Source organism: Dipodomys ordii, unplaced genomic scaffold (assembly GCF_000151885.1).
Source record: "Dipodomys ordii isolate 6190 unplaced genomic scaffold, Dord_2.0 Scaffold16, whole genome shotgun sequence".
In the NCBI taxonomy this organism is placed as follows: Eukaryota; Metazoa; Chordata; class Mammalia; order Rodentia; family Heteromyidae; genus Dipodomys; species Dipodomys ordii.
The window spans coordinates 18,729,778-18,741,639 of NW_012267232.1; the positions used below are offsets into that span (position 1 = coordinate 18,729,778).

The 11,862-nt window shown below is 43.4% G+C and overlaps 1 protein-coding gene across 4 annotated transcripts in view; it reads right to left on the reverse strand.

Annotated features, from left to right (window-relative positions):
• Fam177a1 (family with sequence similarity 177, member A1) overlaps window positions 1–10,800 on the reverse strand; it is a 28,980-nt gene extending 18,180 nt beyond the window's left edge. For 2 of the 4 annotated variants that reach the window (XM_013012340.1, XM_013012337.1), the window contains exons 1-2: window positions 10,559–10,742; window positions 717–890 (exon numbers count right to left, since the gene is read on the reverse strand). In XM_013012340.1, coding sequence (XP_012867794.1) covers window positions 717–890; window positions 10,559–10,711 — 327 coding nt within the window. In that variant the 5' untranslated portion in view covers window positions 10,712–10,742. The other 2 variants (XM_013012339.1, XM_013012338.1) reach the window with 2 other exon arrangements.
• Between the last annotated feature and the right edge of the window lie 1,062 nt (window positions 10,801–11,862).

An 11,862-nucleotide genomic window follows, 5' to 3' on the forward strand; every position in this document is an offset into this window, starting at 1 on the left:
AAGAAAAAAGCCGGAAGTGGCGCTGTGGCTCAAGTGGTAGAGTGCTAGCCTTGAGCTGAAGAGCTGAGGGACAGCGCCCAGGCCCAGAGTTCAGACCCCACGACCGGAACCCCCCCCCAAAAAATTGACAAGTGCTAAGTTTTGGATAAAAATGATCGAGTAGAGGGGCTGGGAAGGTGGCTCAGTGGTAGAGCACTTGCCTTGCATGCCCAAGGCCCTGGGTTCGATTCCTTAGCACCACATAAGCAAAAAGAAAAAAGCCGGAAGTGGTGCTGTGGCTCAACTGGTAGAGCGCTAGCCTTGAGCTGAAAAGCTGAGGGACAGCGCCCAGGCCCAGAGTTCAGGCCCCACAACCAGACCAAAAAAAAAAAAAAAATTATCAAGTATAAAAATTATTAAGCATAGTCTGTAACTCAAAGGCACACAGATTTAAGCATTCAATGCAGTAAATTTATTCACACTTAGGAATTGTGGCAAGAAAGACATACTTTTTTTTTTCTTTTTAAGAAAGACATACTTTTAACCTGCTGAAATATTAGAAATATTTCTAGTCTTACTGTGTGAAAGTAATACTTTCTAGAAAAATTACAATTAATAATTTTACAATCAGAATATAAGCAGATTTAAACCACAAGTGACCCTTTCCATTTAATGTCTAAGCAGAAACAAATTAAAACAAAACCCATTGATAAAATGTTTATGAGTATCAAACCTACCGGATCTACAGTAGGCAAAACATCTTTCTTCTCTAGGGCATCCACTTCATCTTCATCTGTGCTGTATTCTTCCATTGTTTCACCACTAACAAAGTGGATGACCCTCCTTGGGACTTTCTTCTTTTTTCCTATGACTCCCAGTTCTACATTTTCAAAGCCTCTTTCATTACTCATCTGTATTAATAATAAAAGAATTGGAGTTTTCAAGTGAGATTCTTTCATTATACATACCTGTCTTGTGGCTTTATTTTAGGAACTAAAACAGACAAATCCTGAAACCATTTTTTAAAAATCATATACACAAGAACATCAATAGTATATATGTAGAGTTAATAAAACAAGCAGTATCCATACTCACTTTGCAGTTTAGATCAACAGCTAAGAGTCAAAAATCACACTTAAAGTCCTACCAAAATCTCAATGTTATATGTATGTGAAGACATGCTGGACAGCAACCATTTTAAAGAACAATAATTACAGAAGGATGAGTATAAAATGTCAAAGGAAAATTATCTAATTGTATATATGTAAGATATATAAAATAAAAATATCAGTCTATATCATGAAACCTTCCTAAATATTTGGATTTGAGCTTAGAGAAAGGGAGTTCAAAGCCAGGCTTTGTCATACCTCTAGCTACTCCAGAGGCTGAGATCTGAGGATTATGTTTCAAAGCCAGCCATGGCATGAAAATCCATCTTACCTCCAATTAACCAGAAAAAAAAAAAACATAAGTGGAGCTAGGGTTCAAGTGGTAGAGAGTTAGTCAGCCTTGGGCATGAAAGCTAAGGGATGGGGTTCATGTCCTGAGTTCAAGCCCAATCCTGGCTGGCATGCACGCACGCATGCACACGCGCACACGCACACACACGCGCACGCACACACACACACACACACACACAAAGCAGTCCAGCTTAACTTAAATCTTTCCTTTAACTCAAGAGTCGTAAATTCAAAACATTTTGCAAGCCAAATATAATCCATCTGTAAACCAAATCTGAAAAAGCAGACCATTAGTGTTCTATTCTACAACTTCCAGATATTTTAATCAATAGCTCATAAAATATGAGCAACAAATTTTTTTCATAGTAAAGAAATTTACAGCCAAAGCTGGTGCCGGTGGCTCACGCCTGTAATCCTAGCTACTCAGGAGGCTGAGATCTGAGGATCCAGGTTCAAAGCCAGCCTGGGCAGGAAAGACTGTCGTGAGACTACTATGTCCAATAAACTATTAGAAAACCGGAAGTGGCATTGTACCTCAAGCGGTAGAGCCCTTGCCTTGAGCTGAAGAGCTACGGGATAGTACCCAGGCTCAGAGTTCAAGCCCCATGACTGACAAAAAAAAAAAAAGAGAGAAAGAAAGAAAGAAATTTACAGCCAAGCCCTGGTGGCTCAAGCCTATAATCCTAGCTACTCAAGAAGCTGAGATCTGAGGATCCCAGTTCAAAGCCAGTCCAGGCAGATGAGACCCTTTTTTTGTTGTTGGTGGTGGTCATGGGAACTAAACTCTAGGCCTGGGCGCTGTCCCAGCTCTTCAGATCAAAGCTAGTGCTCTACCACTTGAGCCACAGCGCCACTTCTGGCTTTTTCTGCTTATGTGGTGCTAAGGAATCGAACCCAGGGCCTCATGCATGCAAGGCAAGCGCTCTACCACGGCCACCTTCCCAGGCAGAGCTGAGACTCTTATCTCCAATCAACCACCAGAAAACTAGAAATGTCACTGTGACTCAAAGTGGCAGAATGCTAGCCTTGAGCAAAAGACCTCAGAGATAGCTCCCAGGGCTCGAGTCAAGCCCCATAACCCATACACACACACTAAAAAATAAATTAATTAAATAAAAAACTTTTGAATCTTCTTACTAGATTTCAAAAAAGCACAGTACACATAATGGGTGAAGGGAGATTACCTGAACAGGAACTAACTTTATTGGCTAAAGTGACCTTTTATCCTTTTTGTATTTTGTTGTTGGTTCTATTGTTGGTTTCTAACTTTATGTGTGTGTGTGTGTGTGTGTGTGTAAATTTTTTTTGGTTGGTTGTGGGGCTTGAACTCTGGGCTTGGGCTTGGGCACTATCCCTGCTCTTCAGCTCAAGGCAAGCCCTCTACCACTTGAGCCACAGTGCCACTTCCGGTTTTCTAGTGATTAATTGGCGATAAGAGTCTCACAGACTTTTCTGCCCAAGCTGGGTTTGAACTGTGATCCTCAGATCTCAGCCTCCTCAGTAGCTAGAATTAAAGGTGTGAGCCACCGGCACCCGGGGTTCTAGTAATATGATATACAACCAAAGTATTGTTTATCAAAACAAAGACCAAGAAATAGAAACATATTTTATGGGGATAGGGAGACAGGAGGGCACAGGAATGGAGGAAAGAGGGGTGAGTCATTGTATTCAATATACACTATGTAAAAAAAAAAAATCAATTATGTAATTTTGGAGTAGGAACAGGAGGGGAAAAATGAAGGAAGGGGTGGCATTGTCCAAGAAGCATCGTACTTATAACCTGACTTATGAAATTGTAACCCCTCTGTACAACACCTTAATAATAACAATTTTTAAAAAGAATATATTCATGTACCACTAGAATGATTTAAAAACAAAACTAAAGGTCTGGGAGTGTAGCTCAGTGGTAGAGTGTTTGCCCAGCATGCATGAAGCCCGGTGTTCAGTTCCTCAATACCACAAAAACAGGAAAAAAAATCCTGAAGTGGTGCTGTGGCTCAAGTGGAGAGCACTACCCTTGAGCCAAGGGAGCTCAGAGACAGTACCCAGGCCCTGAGTTCAAGCCCCACATCAAAGAAAAAAAAAAAAAACTAAAGTAAAACAATACTGACTACCTAATTAAAGTCCATGTTGGTAGAAATCTCTAAGATAACCAGAATTCAAAATTTTTTCTTCTATAAGGATTCTTATAATTATGGGAAAACATAATTTAAATCCATGATGGTTGTTCACCACTACAAAAAAGTTCTTTCAACTAGTGTTGCAGACATGAGATAATATTAATAAAGCGGACCATGTTCAGTTACACAAGTATAAAAACATTTTACAGTCGGGCGCCAGTGGCTCATGCCTGTAATCTTAGCTACTCAGGAGGCTGAGATCTGTGGATTGTAGTTCAAAGCCAGCCTGGCCAGGAAAGTCCTTGAGACTCTTATCTCTAATAAACCACCAGAAAACCCTAAGTGGCTCTGTGACTCAAATGGTAGAGCGCTCACCTTGAGCTGAAGAGGTGTGGTACAGCGCCCAGGCCCAGAGTCTAAGCCCCACGACTGACAAAAAGAAAACAAAAAACAAAAACATTTTACAGGGCTGGGAATGTGGTAGATTGCTTGCCTAGCATGCTTGAAGCCATGAGTTCGATTCCTCAGTACTACATAAACAGAAAAGGCCAGAAGTAGGGCTGTGGCTCAAGTGGTAGAGTGCTAGCCTTAAGCAAAAGAAGCTCAGGGATAGCACCCAGGCCCCAAGTTCAAGCCCCAGGAATGGCACCAAAAACATGAAATAAAATAAAAACATTTTACAGTGCTGGGAATAAAACCCAAGGCCTTGTACATGCTAGGCAAGCATTTTACCAGTAAGCACCATGACAGCCTGAAGCTTCACTCTTAGGCACTGTTTTTCATTAATGAATCCTCTAATAACCTTCTCAGAAAACAGTGATTAGGCAGGATTTGAATCCTGGTATAGCCAACCCAAAGAACACTTGCATTGTTCTATTACATACACAGACAGTATTAGAACCAACTATAATGAACTACATTATGAAAACCTTGATAACATAGAATTTTGAAGGGTTAACCTGGGAAAAAAATTCACAGGTTTTTATAGCCTCTCCTGAGAGTTTAAACAAGCTTTTACCAACTGCAGATCAACACGTTTATTGTATCCATGATCAAGCTAGGAACAGTCATTCACTCAGGCTACCTTTCTCCTATAGCTCCCAGATCCCAAGCACTACTTAGAGCCATCCCTACTCAATTTCCTAATGCCTGTGTTTCTTTCTCTTTTCTAATATTCTTTTCTCTTTTCTGCCAGTCCTCGGGCTTGAACTCAGGGTCTAGGCACTGTTCCTGAGCTTCTTTTGCTCAAGATTAGCACATTACCACTTGAGCCACAGCGCCACTTCCAGCTTTTCTGTTTATATGGTACTGAGGAATCGAACCCAGGGCTTCATGCATGCTGAGCAAGTACTCTACCACTAAGTAACATTCCCAGCCCATGACTGTATTTTTTTTTTTTTTTTTGGTCAGTCATGGGGCTTGAACTCTGGGCTTGGGCCCTATCCCTGTGCTCTTCAGCTCCAGGGGAGCGGCTCTACCGCTTAAACCACAGCACCACTTCTGGTTTTCTAGTTTTATTGGAGGTAGTTTTATTGGAGGTAAGAGTCTCACGGACTTTCCTGCCCGGGCTGGCTTTGATCTGCGATCCTAAGATCTCAGCCTCCTGAGTAGCTAGGATTACAGGTGTAAGCCACCAGTGCCCAGCTATGACTGTATTTCTTTTGGGACCAAGACTATGTGTTTTGATCCCAGAATTTCCAATGCAAACCCAGAGCAGCTTGGTTATAGCTGCGCCTTCATACTAACTGGATGTCTCTAATGCCAAGGCAATATCCCCACTCAGTGAACAGTGCATCACCACATCATGCACTGCCCTCTCTGTCAGCCCCAACCCAATCTAGAAGAGCAGAGGCAGCCTGTCACTGCTTCCTCTAGCACTTTCTTTTTTTTTTACTTTTTTTGTCAGTTGTGGGGCCTGGGCTCTTTCCCTCAGCTCTTCAGCTCAAGGCGAGCAGTCTACCACTTGAGCCACAGCGCCACTTCCTCCTCTAGCACTTTCATAGCCTTAATTTTTCCTGTTTCAAAACAAAAATAAATGTCACTACTTTATTTTCCTTATACAAGTTTAACAAAACATTGACTGTCCTAAAGAATGCTAGAGGAGCTGGGAAGGTGGCTCAGTGGTAGAGTGCTTACCTTGCATGCTCGAGGCCCTGGGTTCGATTCCTCAGCCCCACATAAGCAAAAAGAAAAAAGCTGGAAGTGGAATTGTGGCTCAAGTGATAGAGCGCTAGCCTTGAGCTGAAGAGCTGAGGGACAGCGCCCAGGCCCAGCGTTCAGGCTATGACCAGACCCAAAAAAAAAAAAAGAATGCTAGAAAATCTCCATCAACTTTGAGTGTCTATTTCTCTCCAAAAGAATTTTAAAATTCTGTAAAAGGTGGTTGAAATCTAATTATATTTTTCATTCCAATAACCAAACTGGATAAATATAAACAGTATTTCTGTGTATACTCACATTTGTACCTGTGCAGAGAGCTTAAACTCAGGGTCTGGAGGGCTACCCCTAGCTTTTCACTCAAGGTTGGTGTTCTATTACCACTTGAACCACAGCTCCACTTTCAGTTTTCCACGGTTATTTGGAGATAAGAGTCTCACAGAATTTCCTGCTCAGGCAGATTTCCTGCTTTGGCTGGCTTTGAACTGCCTCCTTAGATCACAGGAGATTTAATTCAAGAGACTTTTATTTAAGCATTTTCTTTAAAACTATATTAATTTTGTGTTTATATGCAGGTACTAGGTCTTAAACTCAGAGCCTGGAGCTCTCAGCTTGCTTCCTCATGGCTGGCAATATATCACTTGAGCCAGACCTCCAATTCCAGCTTTTTGTTGGTTAATTGGACTTTTTTTCCAGCTTCTTGAGTAGCTAGGATTATGAGTATAAGCTATGAATGCCCAGCCTAATACTAACTTTGGATGTAGTAAATTTCAAATTTCAGATTTATTGTTTTAGGCAAGGTTTAGCATAGTTTTGGTAAATGCTAGATAGTAAACATCTTAGGCTTTGTAGATCAGATAGTCTGTGTCACAATGAACTCTCCAGAAGCAGCCAGGGAAGAGAAGCCACTTATTTGGACACTACATAATGGATAGGTGTGGCTGTTCCAATAAAACCTTACATAAAATGAATGGCTAGCTGGATTTGGCTCTGGGCCACCAAGAACTAGACAGGCAAAGTAAAAAGCCTTAAAGAAACAATCTCTTTTTTTTTTTTTTTTACCAGTCGTGGGGCCTGAACTCTGGGCCATGGCGCTGTCCCTCAGCTCTTCAGCTCAAGCCTTGAGCTCTACCACTTGAGCCACAGCACCACTTCCAGCTTTTTCTGCTTATGTGGTGCTGAGGAATTGAACCCAGAGCCTCATGCATGCAAGACAAGCACTGTACCACTGAGCCATCTTCCCAGCCCCTAGAGAAACAATCTTGCCAAGGGATTCTAACCTGTGTTTTGGGGAAGTGAGGAGAAATACTACTAGGTAAAATCAAAATAATTTGGTACAAAATTTCCAGCAATTATAAAGAACATTTTATTTTTTTTTTGGCCAGTCTTGGAGCTTTAACTCAGGGCCTGGGCTCTGCCCTGAGTCTCTCTGTGCTCAAGGCTAGCACACTACCACTTGAGCCACAGCACTACTTGCAGCTCTTTCCACTTATGTAGTACTGAAGAACTGAACCCAGGGCTTTATGCATGCTAGGCAAGCACTCTACCTTCTACCACTAAGCCACATTCCCAGCCCCTCAAGAACAGTTTTGCAATTGATTATACAAATTTAATTATCACCAGGAAATTATTTAATATACATCAATTTAATGGATAACAATCCATTAACATTTAACAATGTGTGTGCAGGCACACATGTGCATGCACGTGCCAGTATTAGCGCATGAACTCAGGACCTGAGCACTATCCCTTAGCTTTTTTGCTCAAAGCTGTCACTCTACCACTTGAGCCACAGTTCACTTCCAGCTTTCTTTTGGTTAACTGGAGATTAGAGTCTCAATAGACTTTCTTGTCTGGACTGGTGTAGAACCACAAAGGACAGATCTCAACCTCCTGAGTAGCTCAGATTACAGAAGTAAGCCACCTGCAACTGGCTCATTTAATTACATTTTATGGTTAACTGCACTATGTATCTGCTTAATTCTCAGGACCTGTTTTTTTTTTAAAAAAACTGTTTTTTTATTTGTTTTTTGGTACTGGGGATCGAGCCCAGGATGCTGCCCTTGCCAGGCAAGCTCTCTGCCATTGATCTATATTCCAGCCCTCAGGACCTGTTTTTAATGGTAATTAAAAAAAAAAAAATACTCCCATAACAACCAAGATGTCTTTAAAACATATAGTACTCTTGGAATTTGTTCAGCAATACCTTCACCAACTAGATTGCTAGCAACAAGGGATAAGCAATGCTATATCACATAGCCAACAATTCTGGTACAAAGTTACAATAATACCTCTCTGCTTGCTAGCAGTGGAGCTGGAAATAAATTGATGAGTGGTATGATATTTTAACTGCATTGATAACACTGAGACAAAGTGTGGTTAAAAGTTTATTCAGGCCTGGTGTTGGTGGCTCACACCTGTAATCCTAGCTACTCAAGAGGCTGAGAGCTGAGGATCACTGTACAAAGCCAGCCCACAAAGCCAGCCCAGGCAGGAAAGTCCAGGAGACTCCAATTAATCACCAGAAAACTGGAAGTGGTGTTAGGGCTCAAAGTGGTAGAGCACTAGCCTTGCACAAAAGAGCTCAGGGGCAGAGCCTAGGCTGAGTTCAAGTTCCACAACCAGCAAAAAAAAAAAAAAAAAAGTCTATTCAGAGGCATCTGGATAGGGTGTCACACAACAGATAAGGGATGGCCTGGTTAGAGCCCCAGTTCTAAACATATTCAGTATCCTAACTAACTCCACTTAGGGTTTATCAGTCCTGACAAATTTGGAAAGCAGTGTAGGATAGGCAGCAGTGTGCCACTCCACCCACATCTCCACCTCACTGTATTTCCTCTTCCTTATACTGGGAAAACCCTGGGCATAGATCTGGGGTTTCCAGAGATGTTTCTGTGCAGGAACATAAACATCAAAGCAGAAAGGGTAAATGTTAAAAGTCTGTATAGTATGAGTTTATTTGTGTTTAATTAAGAAAGAAGAGATGGTTTGTGCATTTAAAAAAACTTAGTAAGTGGGTGCAGGTGGCTCACACCTATAATCCTAGCTACTTAGGAGTCTGACATCTGAGGATCATGATTCAAAGCCAGCCAGGTCAGGAAAGTCCATGAAACTCTTCTCTCCAATAAACCACCAGAAAACCGGAAGTGGCGCTGTAGCTCAAGTGGTAGAGTGCTAACCTTGAGCTGAAGAGCTAAGGGACAGTGCTCCCGCCCAGAGTTCACAAGCCCCACAACCAGAAAAAAAAATATATATATACTTTTGGAGAATGAGAATATAAGAAAAGTGCCCTGGGTAGGTTTGTAACCTCTAGTGCCTGTAGCTCACCATTCCAAACAACCCCAACCCGCCCCACACACACTATCCATGGCACCCAAGCCACCAGAAGATAAGGGGCTGGGAAGGTGGCTCAGTGGTAGAGTGCTTGCCTTGCATGCATGAGGCCGTGGGTTCGATTCCTCAGCACCACATAAGCAAAAAGAAAAAAGCTGGAAGTGGCCCTGTGGCTCAAGAGGTAGAGCACTAGCCTTGAGCTGAAGAGCTGAGGGACAGCGCCCAGGCCCAGAGTTCAGGCCCCATGACGGGACCCAAAAAAGAAAAAAGGAGATAAACAAGGGTGCTATCTAGCCATTTATCAATCATCTATCTATCATTGATTTTTTTTCTAAAAGGGCAGTAGGAGTATTCCTGTGTTTTCCTTTTGCTTCTTTAAATGTTTAATTGTTATTTAGTGTTTTATTATTTTTATTGTTTAAGTGTTTGTTTTTATCAAGAGTATGAAAACAACATAATTCCACTAAAACAAAATGCCTGTGAAAACATTTAACTGGTATATCAGAGCAGGGATGTTTACTTATTTTTGCTATTAGATTCAAAGTTGAAGTAGTGATTTAAAAAAAACACAAAACACACATTTCTAGTAACAAAAGGAAAAATCAAACGACAAAGCATACCAAGTCCACAGACTTAAAGGTCTTGAGTGAGTGTACTGGTCAACAACAGGTTTCACCTGAAAATTAAAAGTTCTCAACTAGTGTTGTCTCCTAAATGTCTTGCATATCATCCTCTTCTTCAAATAGAAAAAAAAATCCACATAGAGACTTGCATGTGGAATATACTTAGGATTCCAGGCTTCATTTAAAAAAAAAAAAAGGAAAAGTACTTCATTGAAACTTTCATAATAATTACATGTGTGTTGATATGTTTTTATCCAACGGGCTAAACAGAGACACTATTAAAATGAGTACAACTAGCTTTTACAACGTGGCTACTGACAAAAGTTCCATTTCAATGCTCACAGGGGCGGCTCACACACGGGTCAAACTACCCATGAGCCTCAGTTGCCTAGTGGGTGAAATGGGGGGGCAACGCCCACCCCAAGGGTGAGGAACAGGAAAGCGACTCTCGGCCTGAAGACATTTTTTCAGGCCTGAATTCACATATTCAACCTGGGTGAATAGCAAAAATGCACAAGGAAGAACCAAAGGCAGGAGCTGGCACTAGAGACCACAGATGTGGCGGCAGCCACAGTCACCTGGCTTGCAGCTACTCTAAGGACCGTCCTTAAAGGGCACAAGCCTGTTTTCTCCCGCAGGCAACCAGCGGCTAGGGTATCACTCGTCCTCTCCCCGCCAACTCGAGGCCCCCAGGGTCCGCAGCGCAGCCAGCCAAGGCGTCAGGGGAGCGAGGGACGCCTGGGTGGGCGGAGGCCCGGGTACCACACGGAGGAACCCCAGCGAGCGGCCTGCTCAGAGGAGGGCTGGGCAGACCGACCAGGCAGTCGCGAACCCCGCGCCGAGGCAGCTCCGCCCTCCGGCCTCAGCTCCCCGGGCCCCCACCTACCTGCCGCGCCGAGTCTCCCAACGCCGCCGTGGCTGCGGCTCCCGACGTGGTGACCGCTTCTTCCACACAGCCCGCCGACTCCCGGTCCATCGTCGTCGCTGCCACGGGGCTGCTGGCAAGACACAGGGTAATGGCCGATAAGCCCACTTCCATCCTCCGCCTCCCAGTGTGGGCCCCGCGGCTGGGAAGAGGTACTCACCAGCAGCGCCCGCCCGAGCCGCGCCCGCCGAGTCACGCCGAGCTCCCGCAAGGGGAGGGGCCGGCCTGAGGGGCGGAGCAGCTCCTACCTAGCGCGGGCCCACCGCCCCCCCCCAGGGAGGCGTTACTAGGAGCTCGCGAGGGGCGGGGCCTGGGAACGGGGCGGGACCTTCGATCGCAAGGCTTCCGGCCCAGCTTAAGTCCCGAGCTAGGGAAACCCCGCCCGACCCCGCCCGTGACGTCAGGGTTCCTACCTGTACCTGGAGAGAGGCGTGTGGGTTTCAGAATGAGCTCTTAGGAATCTACATAGGAATCCCCACTTCTGCATTTGTAAAACGAGAGCAGTTGCGCTCTTGTTTCTCTAGTGAAATATGGCTACTGACAAATATAAAAGGTACAGCTACATCCTACTATACGAATAGGAATAACAGTCCCCCCAAAATACTTGAAATAAGAGCCCCAAGAGTGACTTTTGCTTGCAATTGTCTGAAACACTTTAGACTTTTTCTGCATGAAAAATATTCTGCCATCTTGACAAATAGGTGGCATATTTTGTCTGCTTTAGAGCTGTGTGTGTATGCTTGTAAAATGAGGGCGATCCCAGGCTCTTTGCGTTTTGCCACTGTGCAAATTTTTTAAATGATTGAAATTATTGCATGACTTTAACGAACAGCTTGGACTATTTCCAGGTAAATGCCCTTTTATTTTTATTTTTATTTATTTTCTTTTGTCAGTTGTGGGGCCTGAACTTCATTAGCTTAAGGCTAGCACTCTACCACTTGAACCATAGCACCACTTCTGGCTTTTTCTGCTTATGTGTTGCTGCAAACAAAGCAAGCACTCTACCACTGAGCCACCTTCCAAGCCCTAAATGCCTTTTTAATTGTTTAGCATGAAAAATTTCCAAATATGTAGAAACAAAAACAGAATGTATTATTATGTGTGTATATATATATATATTATATATATATATATATATTTTTCCCCCCAGTCTTGGGGCCTGAACTCTGGGCCTGGGCACTGTCCCTCAGCTCTTCAGCTCAAGGCTAGCTCTACCACTTGAGCTACAGCACCACTTCCAGCTTTCTCTGCTTATGTGGTGCTGA